The 19,050-nt window shown below is 36.8% G+C and overlaps 1 protein-coding gene across 2 annotated transcripts; it reads right to left on the bottom strand.

Moving 5' to 3' along the window:
- Nucleotides 1-4,582: 4,582 nt before the first annotated feature.
- On the bottom strand, nt 4,583-15,995 carry LOC128242319 (negative elongation factor D-like). Of its 2 annotated transcripts, none has more exons than XM_052959421.1 (15): nt 15,821-15,995; nt 13,763-13,878; nt 13,381-13,486; nt 12,312-12,425; nt 10,687-10,794; nt 10,306-10,458; nt 9,894-10,024; nt 9,532-9,652; nt 9,212-9,284; nt 8,859-8,971; nt 8,164-8,300; nt 7,664-7,874; nt 7,146-7,286; nt 6,361-6,490; nt 4,583-5,150 (listed from the first exon to the last, which is right to left on the bottom strand). In XM_052959421.1, the coding sequence occupies exons 1-15, from the start codon at nt 15,887-15,889 to the stop codon at nt 5,119-5,121; spliced, it is 1,755 nt and encodes a 584-aa protein (XP_052815381.1). In that variant the 5' UTR covers nt 15,890-15,995; the 3' UTR covers nt 4,583-5,118. The 2 variants fall into 2 exon arrangements, with proteins under 2 accessions (XP_052815381.1, XP_052815383.1); XM_052959423.1 differs by lacking the exon at nt 15,821-15,995 and adding an exon at nt 14,672-14,880.
- Between the last annotated feature and the right edge of the window lie 3,055 nt (nt 15,996-19,050).

Here is a 19,050-nt window from a genome sequence, read left to right as displayed (position 1 = left end):
TGTAAGGACAGCTTATATAGCTGTTGGCAGGAATCAAGTGCCAGCGGATATTGGAGTTGGTAGGCATTAAGTGTCAGTGCCTTTGGTTGTAAGGACAGAGTATATAGCTGTTTGTGGGAATCAAGAGTTACTGGATGTGGTTGTAAGGACAGAGTATATAGCTCTTGGTGGGTATCAAGAGTCACTGGTTGTGTCTGTAAGGACAGAGTATATAGCTGTTTGTTGGTATTAGGTGCCAGTGGCTATGTTTGTAAGGACAGAGTATTAAGCTGTTGGTGGGTATCAAGTGCCAGTGGTTGTGTTTGTAAGGACAGAGTATATAGCTGTTGGTAGGCATTAAGTGCCAGTGGCTATGTTTGTAAGGATAGAGTATATAGCTGTTGGCGGGTATCAAGTGCCAGTGGTTGTGTTTGTAAGGACAGAGTATATAGCTGTTGGTAGGCATTAAGTGCAAGTGGTTGTGTTTGTAAGGGCAGAGTATATATCTGAACAAATTTGATGATGATAATACAAAGGATTCTTTAGCTTTTGATCAGACGATGCCTTTTAATGGCAAGAGAATGGCTGTTTTACAAATTTGTCCAAGATATTTATCCAATACACATTCAGACGTAATTTGGTAATGGTTTAGAAAAATTTATTGATCGGACAATACAAATTCTATAATTTCTTTAATTAAAGTGTGATAAATCTGGAATGACTCAAGCAATAAGGCTTGTTTTCAAGTTTATCATTGATATTATGCCCATACACATTCTGGCCAATTTGGGGATGATGATACAAAGGATATTTTTTATCTGGTGTTGATCAGAAAAGACAGATTAAAGTCCATTTCTATAATTCAAGGGTGATAACTCTTGAGGGACAAAAAATAAAAAGTTGTCAAAACGTTCAATCTGTGAGAGTGCTGCTTTAACATGTGTGTTTTTGTTTTATGCATTGCTGACTTAAAACTTACTTTATGATGATGACTTACCTTATCTTTATGATCTGGTATTAAGCAGTCAGTTGAGCTGTTATATAGTAAACAGTTGCACACTTCTTTCTTTTGTTGAGTGGGAGGGGAAGGGTGTTTTTTACAATCTTCCACCGTGTCAAAAGATTCTTCCACCGTATTAAGACCTATAAAATTAAAAATGTTAAGTGTCTAAGAGTTGTTAGTTTCCTGCTATTCACATCAATCCGTTTTACTGTTATATACTGTATTTTCAACTTTTGCAAATGCACGTGAAGTGATATAATTTTGACTAATTTAAAAATAAACATAAAATCATAGGTAAATGTTCATTTTTCAAAAGAATTAAATAAGCACGAGGTACTACTTAACCAGATATTTACAATTTTCCAGATTTGTTTTTACTTCAATCGAATTTAAATGCAGTTTTCAACTCCGCCATTTTTTTAAATATTAAATTACCGAATTAACGAACCGTCATCATCAGAGAGGAAAATTCCCACTAGCAGTGACTTCCCCTATCAAGGACCACGAGCAGATTTAAGGTGTTTGTGTGGATGGGGGCCTAAGCTTGTCCGAGTAATCTATTTATGTCAATTCGAATGAAAATAACATCTAAGCTGGTTGTCTTGCATCCCTTCCACCACACATTTAATGATAGGCAACGACAACTCCAGAACCCGTCCCTTCTGTTTCTTTTCATCATCATCCACAGCAGCAGTTACATTGGCGGAGGATCAGGATTTAATGTTGGATCATGGGTAGCCCAGAGTTCTTTCCCATTACACTGTCGTTGTCGTCTGGAATATCAGTAAGGCCAAAAAGTTATTTGTTTCGATTAACATCTCCAAAAAAGTAGGGTAGGCAGGCAGGTAGGCATAACTCTTCTCCTTTTGAGAACGGGAAGTCTGTACCAATATCAGGATGTATTACTATTGTAGAATATTCTAAACATAAGATGGTCAAATTAAAACATATTCACATAAAAAATGCGCATTGTATTTAACGATAATGAATGAGTTTATTGGTTGATGGCAATACAACTAGGAATTAAATATGATCGAGTGGTGGTTAAGGTCGCCCATGCACAATATTCATGTTAAAAACGGTACACATAGTTCAGATTGTATTGCTGAAGCTTCAGAAATAAGAAAGTACATGTAGGTCAAAATGTCACAGTATAGGTCGAGGACAACATTGATATTTGTTTTCAAAACTATTCACCTGGTCAAAGTTTCATCGCTGAAATTTAAAAAAGTAGGTCAAAGGGTCACAGTCAATGTCATCAAATTATTAATATTAATATTGTACACCTGGTCAAAATTTCATCGGTGTAGACTCATAAATAAGAAAGTAGGTCATAAGGGACAGAACCAGCTTTGATCCAAGGGGCATAATTAGAACAAACTTAGTAGTGGGCCATCATATGGTGCTTCATAACACATATCAAAGGTCTGGGCCATGTGATTTGAGAAAAAATATTTTCAAATATTTTCCCTATATTAGTATAAAGGAAACATGTGGCGTGACCATTTCTGTTCCCAGAGGCATAATTTGAACTAACTTGTTGAAGGACCACCACATTATGCTACATACAAAATATCAAGGGTCTGGGCCTAGCAGTTTCAGACAATAAGTTTTTCTTATTATAGATAAGGTAATAGGAAACTTGTGACCCCCGAGGCTTTGACATCAGGGGCACAATATAAACAAACTTGGTAGAGGAATACTGTATGATACTACATACGAAACATCAAGGATCAGGGCCTAGCGGTTTCATACGACAAGATTTTTAAAGATGTCCCTATATAAGTATGTGAAAAAAACGTTATTTTCTGCGTTTGAGTAAAACGAATTAGAAGAAAATTGTTTTCCCTTGTTTATAATGGAATAACCGCCAGGTGACGTTTTATAAGCACGAGTGATTTATATGCGCGAGTATTTCACGTGCATATGAATGTACGAGCATTCAGCGTTGGGAAGCCGATACGTTCACATCGATACAATCGATTGTTAAAATGTACAAGCAAATGTTGAAAAGTTTTCTGTTATTATGCAATTCATCATATGAATGATATATTTGTTCTCTCTTGTATACATAGCGTTGTAATTGACACTTGTATAACTTGATATAGTACGTATACATAAATCATATTAATGATATGTTTTTTATACATAATTGTCAAGGAGCTTACGAGTGATTTGGCCTGACATCTAGAGGTACGAGACAAATCCTGCAAAAAACTGGATTACAAACGGGCAGAGGTTTCTGAGTTTTCCCCAGAAGGAGGGTTTTATCTCAGTGTTTCCTCAGCCAGTCGACCACGTCTGGAAGGACAATCTTTTGCAAGCACGTTGTTAACTAAACATACTTTGCTCATTTTGCAAGTTTATGCTACATGTGTTAATCGGTTTCCCAAATCGCTTTACTGAGACTAATAATACCATTGAAAAGTATTGATTTTGTTGTTTTTCTTTAGGAGGTTATAGAATAATTAGGGAACTTGTGACCACATGGCGTCCGTTGTTAACCATACCTTCAGCGTAAACAAATAAAACTGTGTTGCTCACATTATAGAAAATACTATTGTTTAACCTTTGAAGTTTCCATTATCTTACAGTATGATTTATTAAAAAAGTCGACTTAAAGCGACTGATGTAGTGTAAACATTGCTAAACAGCACAATTAATGTCTTAAAAACATTACTGGAATGTGTCACAATATAGATCATTTTATTTCTTCTCCTTCAAGCTACCGGTGTGTTAGTCAAGGCATGTAGCACTTTAGTGGTCTCGACCCGGGGTCGATTTTAATAGTGGTTGATACCGAATAGTGTCTGTAGTAATTCTGGTATTTATTATTACTATTGCCCCAACCCAGAAGCGATTTTGATAGTCCCTACTTCTCCAATGATCAGTCCCGGGTCCCGGCAGATATAACTTTTGGTAGTTTAATCGATTAGCTGACAGATTGTTAGAGGTCAAAACGTCTCAAGTGAAAACGGTTTAATATAACACGTAAAAGGGTCGTTGTCATAAAGCATCTCAATTCGATTTCTTAAAACTTTCATTATCAAATCAAAAGAAATGCTGATGTGATTTTTAACATATAAGTATCTATTTTCAATAAGGTTCTATTTTTAATAAGGTCAGTGAAAATATTGTATTTCAGAAGTTATTAGAACTTTTATATCAAATGACCAATGTTGTACGTAAATTAGGAAAGAGAATCAAAATTACGATAGGAAATTACTTAAAATGATTTATAAATACCATCTCAGACATTCAACTGTTGAAGAGTTAATAAGTATTTGCCATTTGAAAGATAATGTATTTCCACTACTATAATAGTCAGTAATGGAACTGAGGTTGTTCAAAGTTCACCTGGAGCCACGGGAATCCTGGTTCTGGGACTGGGTGGGTATATTGTCGTCAGTTTGATGCCATTTGAGAACCTTAAAAGTACTGTATAAGCCTATTTATAAGATAGGAATTCAAGGTCTACGCTACCGTTTTTGTTTTTTAGAAGTTGAATATACACACAACTCCTTAACATTTGTTGAGCGTTTTCTCAACCTTGACTTGGTTAACATTGCAAAAGAAAACGTTGTTCAACAAACATAAAACAATGATTCTTGAGTTTTATTGAATGTTTTCTGGTACATTTTGCAATATGGCATAAACTTTTCTACCAAAATGTTCAATTTATTACATGTATCTATGTATGTCCCTTAATTTTAAGTGGCCATTTGTACATATTGGTTACAATATGGCCAGCTTTTTGGTTACTGCCTGGTTATCCATTACAGACCCGCCAATATGAACATACAAATAAATAACGAGAGTGCAAGATCGATTAAAAATGCCAGTCAACTTGTCATTTTTTTTTAGAACTGGAAATTGTGTATACATAATTTTGTTATTGATTTAAATTCGGTTCTTGGTAACTCTTATTTTCAACAGACGTTTCTACATGTAAGTATGTTGTATGATAGCAAAGCTGCACTTTTGAGCAAACGTCCACTATCAGATCCATGGTTGTGCCAGCACATCAGGACCATTAAAGCAGTTCCACTAGTCACATTAGTTCTTCTGCATTTTAACAGTAACACAGATCCCCTTTTTTCGTTGAAATGTCCCAGTCCAGGTGAAGGTCCAGCCTATCAAGTTCCCGCATAGTTGGCTTTACAGTGACCTGAAACATAATGAATTTCGTTATGTACAGATCATAAATATGCAAGCAATTCATATTGCAAAATACACACACTGTATTCCACTCTGTATTTCACTGACATACTGTAACAACCAGTATTATTGTGCAATGTGTGAATGCTGTCAGAAAACAAAGTAGTGCATCAGTAAAATACAGTTGAATATTATGTTATAACATGTATTCTAACTGATTTATACCAGTGATGTATATGAAAAATGGTTTATCAGTCCTGCAATTTAATCCTTTAGGTCACTTAGTTAAGTTTATACTAATTTCCTTTAGATAAAAGCTGACAGCTTATAGAATCATGCTTGACTCTGTTTCCTGGGCAGAAACCAGTACCAATGTCCATTTTGAGAGGCTATGAGAAGGTGCCCCTGGTGGGGATCAAACCCACGACCTCTTTAGTGAGAGGCGAACACCTATAACACTCTCACCCTGGTAGATCAATTCATCATAAATTTAAGCAGATTTTAATTTCACTTAGGTTTATTACATCCGCCCACGAGCAATACTTATTACCCTAAAGTACTACTACCATCTCATGTATGATTTTGATTGGCTAAGATTTAGATTGTCTTATCTTTTGTGCAGCACGCATTTACAGTTTGCCATTCACCGAATTAAAAAAAAAAAATGCCGACTGCTTGACACAACTAACAAAGAATGAATGAAATCATACTGCACAAAATATTCAATATTTTTATCAAAAGATAGAATAACCCATCAGAACACAAGTTTTAATTATTAAACTGTATATAGGAAAATGAATGCAAATATTCACAGTGAATAATTTATTATTTATGATAAGAATATTTCAACTGTTAACAAGAGCACCGCGGAGTGGGTGCCAACGCTCGTCTGTTTTTTTTCCAAGTCGAAAAGGGGGGATAACTCAATATTAATTAAAGGCAAAATTATATGACCTGCTATAAACATGCATAGTGTTAATAGGAACACGTGTAGCAAGTTTAATGTGAAAATGTTGAACGGTTTTTGAGTTATGAGGTAAGGTTAAAGTTTTTGGACGACGACGACGACGCAGACGCAGACGCAGACGCAGACGACGCCGACGACGCCAAGGCTATCACAATAACTCGACTTTTTTTCTTCGAAAAACAGACGAGCTAATAAAAAATTGTTAACCAAAACCAGACTACAAATACTAATAAGAGTCACATAGCGGACTTACAAATGAATTCAGAGACAGGATCATTTCCATCGTCAGAGCGCAGCTTTCCAGTAATGCCATCATTCTCTATCAGCGGGAGAAAGAGATTCACAAACTCCTGGGTGTATGGCGGGGCTATCACATCAAGAACCTGAGGAGAGCGATCAATATAATACAAATTGTTCTTAAAGTACAATGGTGTGAAATCTCGATGCCTGGTGACCCCATATTATTTTGGTATCATTTCAACGGGGTTGACAAGTAGAGAAAGAAATAGTAAAATTATACTGAACAAAAATACTACAAAAACACATTTCGGCCTAGAAATGCTACAAAGTAGGTAATTCCACGTCGGCTTACAGTTGAAATATATAAACTGCCAACACTTTCTCTGTACTGTATTATCATTCATTTATTTTCGATAGAAGTTATCAGTAAACCATACCTTTTCAAATGATGCCAACATTATATGGGGTCACCAGGCATCAAATTTTCACATGATCGCAGGTGGCACAAATAAAATGACAAACTTATTTGTAAAGTGTATACCATAGGTGAGGATGTTGAATCTTTAGATATAAAAATGTACATGTCTATACCATTTAGTTTCCCAATAAAATTGAATAATGGGTGTTATCTTAGTAATCAATTTTGAAACAATAACAATACCTGACTCAATGCTTTACAATTCTTTTTAAAATTTACATGTAAAATGTATCACTTGGAATAAAGTATCACTTGCATAAAATAACTTCATGAAAATTTCTTTAAGCCCTATATAAATGTGTACATGTACATGTGTTTACCTCTGATACAAAGTGTCTGATGAGTGAGATGTCTGTGTCCTGTCGGGCGTGGCATTCCCGGATATAGTTGACCACTGGCAGAACGCACCCACAGCTGAACAGGTGAACCATACGGTCCAGCACAGTTTTCTTCAGCTCCAACTGCAAAAGAGATATACACGCAAGGTTAATTTTTTTTTACAAACATGCATGGACAAATGTCTAGCCAATTGCCAAACACATTTACACTTAAATATAGAATGTATATCATATTTCATTGAAAGAAGCTATTGTGCATTTAAAAATTCAAACTCATTAAACTCACCATCATCAGCAATTGAATAATCGACCAAAAAAGCTATTTTGAATCAAGCACAGTATACAGATAGTGATAATATAAAGTGATATTAAAAGTATTTGGGATGGAAATATTTCAAGCATTAAAGTCATTGTGCAAAAAAAGAAACATCCATCAACACTTATTTAAGATAAAGACACTTTTCATAGACCCATGAATCTGATAAAGAGTTGTTACCTACCCTGACCATAACATCAAGCTCATCAAAGCTGGACTCAAACAGCCTCACAAGGAGGTCAAGGGCCTTCTGATGTAACAGCAGATGATTGGTGACGATCTCATCCACGAGGACCAGGTGCAACGGGGTGTGGTCGGTGTTTAGCTTAAAGTAACTCTTGTCTGACAATATCTCATCCACCCACGCAAGCACACCAATAGCTATGACTGGGAACCTTGAGGTGATGGTAGGAGTTTAAAGCATTAAATTGATGTTTTATGATGTATATTCAATAAGAACATTACCAAACTTCCATCTTTGAATATTGAGGAGTTAAAAATGGCTGACATTATTAAAGAAATTTTATATTCAACATAGTCACTGAACGTCTTCACAATGAATGGTTGGCTGTATAACACCTTTTTCATTTGGGATGCATAAAACTAGTTACAGCGTTTATTAAATTCAACATTATCTCTGACAACTGGCAGAGGGAGAAGACACATATATTTATAAGGCCTTACTTGATGCACTGAAAGAGTGTGGACACGTCTACCAAGAGTTCGGAGGCGTTCTTATTCTGGGCACACAGCGCCTGTACCTTCTCCAGGGCCTGCGTGGTCGGTTTCAACTCCTTCTTCTCTATATGCTTACGAATACCCTGCACAGATACATGTATAGGACTACTTTAGCTCTAGTATATTTTCATTTCTTTTTGTATATTATTCCATCACCAGTCAGTGTGAATAAAGAGCCATGGGTGTAACTCATTGAATCACATATTCTACCGATTGTTCAGAACTTTGCTCAAGTTAACAACGTTGTTGATGAGATCGTTGTTAACTTTTAAATGCAAAGTGCTCATATATTTAAATAAATAAAGTACAGCTGAAACAGTTTTATCAAATCTAGATATAGTACTGCTATTCATTAAACTTCCAGAGCAGTAATGATTTTAAAGTTAACAATGATGATGTAAATAATGTTGGTAAATTTAGCAAAGTTCTGACCAATCAGCCAACTGTTGAGTGGACAATTGTGTAGCAAAATTAAATAATTTTAGAAGAGTAAACATGAGTCACAAGTAAATGCCATTGTTTTCTCAGTTGTTCAAGGGGTGTAACTCAATAAGTATTTCAGCAAGAGTGGTGGGCCTTTGTGTTTTTGTGGCAAACTATACCCATTTGTAATAAGAAGGGTGAAAATCAAAGAAAGTTACCTTTTTGTATGTCTCTGTAACACTGGCAGCGTATGAGAGCAGGTACATGTACTTGCTCTTGTGCTCCTGGTTCAAACGGGAGCTCGTCTTGAACAGAGATTCTATCAACAGATCTGAAACATAGGTTACACAGTAGTATTACAGTATTACAGTAGTTTGCTTTCTAATCATCTTCAGTTCTTGATAAACAGAAAGATTTGCCTTCAGCGTTAGTGAATACTATGCAGATGAATTCAAAACCCTACACTATTCACCAGTAAAGCACTCAAAATTTTCTTTTGATGAGTGGCAATTCTGCACACATACAGAGCCAGTTACAATATGATAAGAATAAACATGAGGAAGCTTCATACCAAGAAAAGCTGGTACCCTGATGAGATCAACTGGTGGTGGTGGGTACTGGTTGTCTGAGTACATCTTGTACAACTGAAACATAAACCATCTGGTTACAGGTTGATAACTACTTGAGAATGTATCAATCAACTAAATATCAAGGAACATCCCTCGTCTCTTTACCATTAATCAATTCAGCTTTTTTCATAAAAATTCATAATATAAATGAATTTGGTTCAATAATGCAAGAGCTTAAGAGGGTTTACAATAACTTGAGATCTTATAACAAATAAACTCCTCAATATATTAATCAAAGGTTATATGTTTGACAAAGCCTCACAATGGTGATATCTGCAGGGTTGAGTGCCTTCTTGGAGAGCATGGATGACAGAGCCTGGCAGGCCCGGGGGTAGGCGGCCGCCCCACTCAGGGCCAAGGTGATGGGAGTAACATCCAGGCCCCTATGAAAACAAGGGCATGGGTCAAATCAATGTGTGTATACTTTTTAAGTATATATGATATTAAACAGTACATGGTCTAGTGAAAGCTTTAACTTTTTCAGTTTGTCACATAGTAGTTTTTTACCTAATAATTTTCTGAATGAAACATAGAAATGAAGATAACTATAATATATTTCAAATGATTCTGTGAATGACATTAAGCACCAAAGGACCACTATACAGATGTCAAACAATGACCTACCTCTGGTTAGCACATTTCTGTAGCTCCTGGCATATGCGCCGTATGTTGGAGCCTCCCTTTGGTTCCTGGGCCAGAATGTTCATCATCACCTGGCTGTACAGGTATGTGTGCTCACCGTGACACACCATCTTCTGTAACATACATACATGGGACACTTCAATAACAGATCTTTTCTGCCACAATGAAAGGACAAAAATAAGGATGGGTGCAAAAACAAGGGTCTTTGTGGAAATCGGATAAAATATTTTTGTATTATGCCTCACAGAATAAGTGGTTAAGTTTGCAACTTCATGACATGAAATGATAGCCTATTTAACAAACATAATCACATTTCTATGATCTGTTGTTTAAATCTGTTCAAAATGTGTGTGGTAAAGGATTAATTATCAAATGTGACTCTTCCTGAACTAACAGTGAACTCTGGCAGGTTTTTTTCCATGACTTCAACGCCACCCTCTAGGAAGGAAGTAATGGATGTTCGAAGGACGCGGGAGAACACCTCAATCTGGTGACACGCTGTCGACACTGAAGTGATCTCTCCCTGGAAGCCGGCGTCCGAGATCAGCTGAAATATGAAATATGGAGGGGTAGAACATTAATATCTGGGAATAGCAAATCTGTCATATTCATAAGACTGTTGCAACTACATTTATATGTAGTGTCCGATTGATGCCAATGCCAGTAAAATCAGAAAGTCAAACTTAAAATTGTATATTATATATGCAAAAAGTTTGTATGCACAAATCAATATGATTTTGATGATAAAATGTAAAAAAAACAACTGCTGACCCACCTTAATGGTAAAGTTCAACATGAGACAGTCCGGGTACTCCTCTGCTAGCCGGTAGAACAGCTCTCTCCACGTTGGAAACAGAATCATCTCTGCAAGCCAACTGGGCGTCTAAAATTGAAACAGAGTACGGGAAATAAAATTCTGTTTCTGGTTGAAATCAAAGTCATCTTCCTCTTTTCCAATACTACACTTAAAACTATACTAGCATATCGTAACTTCGTTGTGTTAGACAAGTTACATACAAGTGCTCCAAGTTGTACTGCCTTTCTGAATTTTGTTTCACAGGGTGAGAGTGATATAGTGGTAGACCTAGAGTGATATGATGGTAGACTGAGAGTGCTAAAGTGGTAGACTGAGAGTGCTAAAGTGGTAGACTGAGAGTGCTATAGCGGTAGGCTGAGAGTGGTATAGCGATAGACTAAGAGTGGTATAGTGGTAGACTGAGAGTGCTATAGTGGTAGGCTGATAGTGGTATAACGGGAGACCTAGAGTGCTATAGCGGTAGGCTGAGAGTGGTATAGCAGTAGACTGAGAGTGGTATAGTGGTAGACTTAGAGTGCTAAAGTGGTAGACTGAGAGTGCTATAGCGGTAGGCTGAGAGTGGTATAGCGGTAGACTGAGAGTGCTAAAGTGGTAGACTGAGAGTGCTATAGCGGTAGGCTGATAGTGGTATAGCGGGTGACCTAGAGTGCTATAGCGGTAGGCTGAGAGTGGTATAGTGGTAGACTGAGAGTGATATAGTGGTAGACTGAGAGTGGTATAGCGGTAGACTGAGAGTGATATAGCGGTAGGCTGAGAGTGGTATAGTGGTATACTGAGAGTGGTATAGCGGTAGGCTGAGAGTGGTATAGCAGTAGACTGAAAGTGGTACAGCAGTAGATTGAGAGCGATAAAGCGGTAGGCTGAGAGTGGTATAGCGGGTGACTGAGAGTGCTATAGCGGTAGGCTGAGAGTGGTAAAGCGGTAGACTGAGAGTGGTATAGCGGTAGGCTGAGAGTAATATAGCGGTAGGCTGAGAGTGATATAGCAGTGGGCTGAGAGTAATATAGCGGTAGGCTGAGAGTGATATAGTAGTAGACTGAGAGTGGTATAGCGGTAGACTGAGAGCGATATAGCCGTATACTGAGAGTGGTATAGCGGTAGACAGAGAGTGGTATAACGGTAGGCTGAGAGTGATATAGCAGTAGACTGAGAGTGGTATAGCGGTAGACTGAGAGCGATATAGCCGTAGACTGAGAGTGGTATAGCGGTAGACAGAGAGTGGTATAACGGTAGACTGAGAGTGGTATAGTGGAAGACTGTGAGTGGCAGACTGAGAGTGGTATAGCGGTAGACCGAAGAGTGATAAAGTGGTAGACTGAGAGTGATATAGCGGTCGACTGAGAGTGGTATAGTGGTAGACTGAGAGTGATATACTGGTAGACTGAGAGTGGTATAATGGTAGACTGAGAGTGGTATAGTGGTAGACTGAGAGTGGTAAAGTGGTAGACTGTGAGTGATATTGTGGTAGACTGAGAGTGATAAGTACATGTACTAACTTCTAACTGTCTTGACAATCAAGCTAAAATAAATAAGCATAAACTAAACTAAAATCCACACTCCAGCTTATGTTTTGAACTACCAACCTCTCCCTCATCAGAGAAGATAGAGTCAGCCTTCTTCGGGTCAAATGTTCGGATGATCATCTCCTTCAGGTGACTCTCCACCATCTCCTGGACCTCCTTGATGTCAACACCAGCCTGGCAAGAACAGCAACACTGATTGTAATAGTGGGACTTAAAATGGAGCCAAATCAATCACCCACAAGTGATCTGGGGCATTAACATGTGACTTACAATTAATGTTATAATATGACAAGCACTTTGATGTTTGTTTTAGCTCTTGGCCAACCTTCTTACATTTTAACATGCCATTATTTTCACCAACTTAATAACTTAATTTGAAAGGTGATACTCATAGAAGCAAAATGTATAAAACTGGTTCATTTTATGGTTTGGTCAAATTTATGTATGTATGTATTCTTTAGACCTTACAGTCAAGGATAACTGTGAAAGTGCAAGCACTTATTCCAACGTGGTCCTTTGTATTTGGTGAAGGGACAGCAGGCGGAAGAGACAGTGTTGGGATACAAGAAAGTCTGGGTGTGATACCCTAGCTCTATTTCGAAGAGACCCCTTGGTTCTTTTATGTGCTCGGTGTAAAGCACCGATACACGGGTACAACTTTCCTGGGTTAAACCAGTACTGAGTACACCAATTTTTCAAGCACTACATTTTAAATGCCAATAGCCAGACAATGGAGCTACTTGTACCAACTTTTAATGTCTTTCAGTATGATACGGCCAGGGATCGAACCCACGACCTCCTGCTCAGTAGGTTGACGCCTTAACAACTACGCCACGGAGACGGTTAAATTTTATTTATCAAAAGTGTAAATTGATAGGTCAATATGTATCTAATAAGTACCTCTAACCAACATATCACCTAAATATGCAAATTAGACTAATTAGCATGTGAACAAATTTATCAAAATGGCTGCTGATAAATAGAACAAATCAAAGTTCTACCTGAACAGTCAGAAAGTACAGAAACCTTATGCTCTGTAAAAGAACAAAAGCTCTCAGATAAAATTCCAAGTCATTGAGAATGATTATAATACATGAAAATGAAATTCACTTGTAATGGCAATGTTCACCTGAATCATCCACTCTGCCAGGAGGTTGACAGTCTGGGCCACGCCTGTATAGTTGTCTGACAGCAGTTCCACCACCTTCTCCGGCGACCCTCCGGCCTGAAGGAACCTGGGGACACACACCATTACAGTTTACTAATTTGTATGTGAAAGAAAGCTCATTAATGCTGATGAACTTTACATATTGAAAAGAAGAGTGCTTTATTTTACTTCAATTTTATGTTTCCTCTTGAATCAGAAAATAGTCTGTTGAAATCAGAGGGCTTGAGAATTAAGTGGAGATCAATCATTGTACAAAAGTAGTTTTACTTATTATTATGAATCTAGGGGTGTAAACACATTTTGATTACATCTAGATTGATACAAATTTTCACAAACGACTTACGTTTTCAGCATGAGGAAGACCCCTGGCTCCATGATGTAGTCCCGGCTGGCGAATGTCTCAAGACACTCCTGTTGTACGCTCTCATCTCCCATCTCATCATCATCATGCTCCGGACTCTAAAAACAACGTTCCATGGTACACATCTTTTCGGGACTATCATTAAAGAGGGTGGTTCCATAAAGAGGGTGGTTCCATATGGTACACATCTTTTCTTCAATCTTCACAACTTATCTTCTATTTATAAGCTTGATCTGAGCCTGACAGTTCTATTTTGTTATCTAGACTCTAATGGCCTAATTGGCTCTTGTTTGTACTTTTATGTTTGTACTTGATTCAATATCATATAAAGTTTAACTAAAATGTGTAATTTAACATTGAGATTTCATCTTAAGCTAGCTATTAATAACTTAATATGCAAATCATGATTATTTCATTTTTCCGTAAAATATTCAATGGGACATGCACTTATTTAGGGGATTAAATATGAGATAGTTTACTTTAGGTAATGTTATGGGCTACCTTCCCATCATAATACGACCAATGTTGTGTTACAATTCACAGGGGCAGGTTGCGTTGTTTTGACACACCACGCCCCCGTCCGTTTTTGTTTTTGTTTTTTTTATAATTTTTGTTTTTTTTATCAAATTTTAGTAAGAATATGATGTGGTAACTGTAACTTGTGAAAATTGGCAAAAAAAATATTTATTTTTTATTTTTTATTTTATTATCTTTGTAAAGGGTGACGACTTGACCCTGAATTTCCATGTATTTGCCAACATGACCCTGTTTAAGAGGCCATAACTTTATCAAATCTTAACCAAACTCTACATTTTTGGTCTTTCCTTGTAGAGTTAGTGTCAATCTTTAAGAAAATTTACAGTTTTAACGAAAACAAATGCAATTTCAAACCCGAATTTCCTAAAACATGTTACTCGACGAACCAACTACCCGCAATTTTCACCGAAATTTTCCAGACTAAAATGCATTATCCCGCTATTGCATCATCAATTCAACACGTGTGCATAAGAGAAACAATATATCTATCACGATACAGGTAAAATAGAAGTCAAATATCGTCCAACAGAGCCGTGCACACGATTTACAATCATTGTTTATTTCTTTACGTATATGCCGACATGGACATTGCGCAACCGGAAATTATTCACGGCGCATGCGTTGGTGCCCTGCTTGCATCTATGATATAGTTGCGTTGCGTGGGTAAATTTGTTTGTGTATACACATACTAGCTGGCATAGGTATAATTATTGTAAACAAAGTATGAACTTTGTTTTTTAGTGTGCACGGCTCTATGGGACGATATTTGACTTCCATTTCACCTGTATCGTGACAGATATATTGTTTCTCTTATGCACACGTGTTGAATTGATGATGCAATAGCGGGATGATGCATTTTAGTCTGGAAAATTTCGGTGAAATTTGTGGGTAGTTGGTTCGTTGAGTAACATGTTTTAGGAAATTCGGGTTTGAAATTGCATTTGTTTTCATTAAAACTGTACATTTTCTTAAAGATTGACACTAACTCTACAAGGAAAGACCAAAAATGTAGAGTTTGGTTAAGATTTGATAAAGTTATGGCCTCTTAAACAGGGTCATGTCGGCAAATACATGGAAATTCAGGGTCAAGTCGTCACCCTTTACAAAGATAATAAAATAAAAAAAATAAAAACATATTTATTTTTGCCAATTTTCACAAGTTACAGTTACCACATCATATTCTTACTAAAATTTGATAAAAAAAAACAAAAATAAAAAAAAACGGACGGGGGCGTGGTGTGTCAAAACAACGCAACCTGCCCCTGTGTTACAATTGTGAAGTTTGATGCAATCTTAATGAAATTGCAACAAGTGACAACTTAGACATGATAGTAAATGTGGAACAGATGGAGGGACCTTGCCAATCCAATCAGTGGCATAAACACTGTATAAAATATGGCAAATAAACTTCTACTTCCATATTAATTTAATTACTATATCCGAATTATTTTAATCCGAATCATTCAATTAAATGCATTTGATAATTTCCCTAAAATGTAATACCCCTTCTCCCATTCCATCTTCTCCACTTGCATTCCACATTCCATCATCGTCATCTTCATAGTCTGCCATGGTTAAAATGTCTTAAACAAAGGAGTAAACGGTAATTAATTCCAATTTGTTGTTGTTGTATATTATGAAAATAATAATGCAGACAACAGTTGTTTTATGGATCGATTGTAATCTCATATGCAGTTACCTCCCCTGTGGAAAAGGGGGTGGAGTTTTGATTTAAAGGCGGCAGGATTTGGATTCAAAATTGGTTCCATGACTTTATTATTAATTAATGCATATATCGATTTAACTTTTACTGGCTTCATCTCATAACAATAATTATAAATAATGTCCTATGGGTTCACAGTATGTAAAGCAAGCGACTATTCGTTTGGTACGTTAAACCACGGATCTATAAATGATAGATCCGTGGTTAAACTGTCAACTTAGTTATTACTTTATCTGGGTGCAAAGACACAAAACAAAGATAACATATTAGAAAAAGTAGGAGAAAGGTACCGCATACCACCCTCTTTAATGATACTCCCGAAAACTGTATTTAAGAAATAGCAAATTGAACGATAAGAATGAAAGTTTGACCAACTTATTTTGACCATCAAAGCACTCTAGACCTGTCCAGCTCCCGTGGCGGTACCATGGAACTAGACCCCGTTGACAAAGCTTAACCCTCCTCAGTTTTACCTGGGACTAATAGTTCTAAATTTATGGGTCCGGAATCCGTTCTTTCAGCAAATTTTACACCATTGAATGCTAAAACAATACTTTCTAGTGATATAGAGTGTAATTGTCAAAGCCGTAGTTGAAGGCTGTTACGGTAAGGTCGTAATAAAGAATTCATTTTCGATAAAACGTCTACAAACTTGACATACTTGTAAGTCTCTTTCTGAAGAAGGAAAAGGACAAATTTCCATTGTAGAATTTAGCAACGTTTTCACGAAAGAAATAAATTAAAAAAGAACACACTCATATTTCTGGCCGTGTTACTTGTAAACCGTCAAATGAAGTACATGAGGAGTTGATAAAACTAATAATCAAATCGAAGCTAACATTAACATGAACCAGAGGTTTAGGCTATCTGCATAAACTAACAGAGTCACGCAGAGTCTATGAAGCCATTTTGTATGAAACGCCGAATCTACATAAACTCAAATATTTAATGTGTTCTTCAAATAATCATCCTCGGCACCCAAACGTATCCATGAATAAGCTGGGGTGCCGAGAATGAAAATAATGAGAAATATCTTCAATTCAACTAATGATGTCTTCAATTGGTATTATTAGATCAATGAATACGAGACCTCTATCAATTATTAAAAAATCTCAATTGAAGAGCTCATCAGCTGAATTAGAGATATCTCCACATCTTGAATTGTTGTGAACCCGATGTTCTCTGAACTCTTCGAGTTATGCCTAGAAAAAAGCTAGGTACATGTACAATTAAGTTTTGAATTTTTTGTTAGATAGTTTTTTGATCAATATATTCGTCGCAAATCATCACTTTGAAAACCAACACCCAGGAGAAAGACTATATTTATAATGGCAAATTCGGCATAATAGGTTTGCTTTTTTTTTTAGGGATGATGGAGGACGACAAGTACATGTGTGCTCACCGAAAATTTCTGTAAGTGAACAGCTTTTAAAATCCTTCAGACTAATTCAAATGTAATTTAAGCACATAAATTTCCGTATGTCATAGTATGCCCTAAAACGAATTCATTTCAACCCGTCAAAATATAGGAAGGGGAATGCGTCTTATGACAGTAATATTCTGTTGACGGGAGACATAAAAGTTTGGGCTAAAAAATCTTGACCGCCCCGTCCTCCCTAATATGCTACACACATAACATTGAGGACTAGCAGTTCGGGACAAAACTATTTTACTACAGTCAAAGTCGGTGGTGACAATGTTGTTCACTGACGCATGCGATATGGACAAAGGACAACAATCGAAGCCGAGGCGATCTACGGGTGAGCGACTTCTCTTGGGAGGCCAATAGTGACCCGACTGCGGCATTGTGCACGTTGTTTCGCACACATGCAACGGAACAATGAAGTTCACCTCTCTCCATTTAATTTGTCCCAAGTGTACTTTTCGTGTCAACATGGTAGACTAAATATGGACAGAATAAAACAGAATCTACCAGTCTAAACGTAGCCAAATTATAACGCCAAATATGGGATCTGCGTCTGATGCTAGCTTAGACTAATATACTTATCCTACTCCAACATGCGAGATAAATAGGATATGTAGAGGGGTTATGATTGACCTCAGACATCTCATACGATATACGCCGTCGCGCGTTGTTAATTAATTTCCTCTTGTAACGATAAATAACATAATTATGTAAACAGGATTTTTCTGCCTCTATCTTAGATCTAGGAGTAAGATTTGTTAATTACTGACCCCAGCTTAATTAGATATTGCCGGGATAGTGTATCTGTACCTCTGTGACGGATTTTTTAAGTCTTAACACAATATTCTATTGGAGCAAAAGTACTGACAAAATGTTACATGCTTTTATACAGACAAATAGAGTACAGTATAAATAAAAATATCCTCCCCAAAAAAACATGCAAATGGCACATCCTGCACGAGATATTAAAGCTGCACTCTCATGGATTGACAGTTTTGACTCTGATTATATTTTTGTCCTAGAATCTGCTGATGTAGGCATCAAAACATTCAATTCAGTTATATATAAGATAACTCACTAAAGAACCAATCACAATTGTTTGGAAAACTGCCGAAAACTAATTTTTCGTAAAGCGTATGTAACGCTTTGAGCAAAAAAACATGAATTTTCGAATGTAAGTATGAAAAACTGCGATACGATCTTTTGTCAGCAGTCTCATATCACTGGTTACATTTATGCAAAATTGGGTCATTCCCAGACAAGACAAAAAGTTGTCAAAACAGTCAATCAGAGTTTGCTGCACTCCCACAGATTTACCATTTTTACATCTTTTTTTATTTTTTGTCTTGGAAAGAGCAAACTTTTGCGTCAATATCTGCAAACCAATGATATAAGAGGGTCACGGACACTACGGACCATGGACATTACGGACCAGACATTACGGACCAGATTTAGGGACACTTCGGACCAGATTTAGGGACATTACGGACCATCTTCAGAAATTTACGGACCATCATTTATAATGTTTTTAAACATTTGTTTTATTTATTCACTCATTGGTCTTAAATTTGTTAATAAATACTT

This window comes from Mya arenaria, chromosome 8 (assembly GCF_026914265.1).
Source record: "Mya arenaria isolate MELC-2E11 chromosome 8, ASM2691426v1".
NCBI lineage: Eukaryota > Metazoa > Mollusca > Bivalvia > Myida > Myidae > Mya > Mya arenaria.
This window is presented reverse-complemented; position numbering and strand designations above follow the sequence as displayed.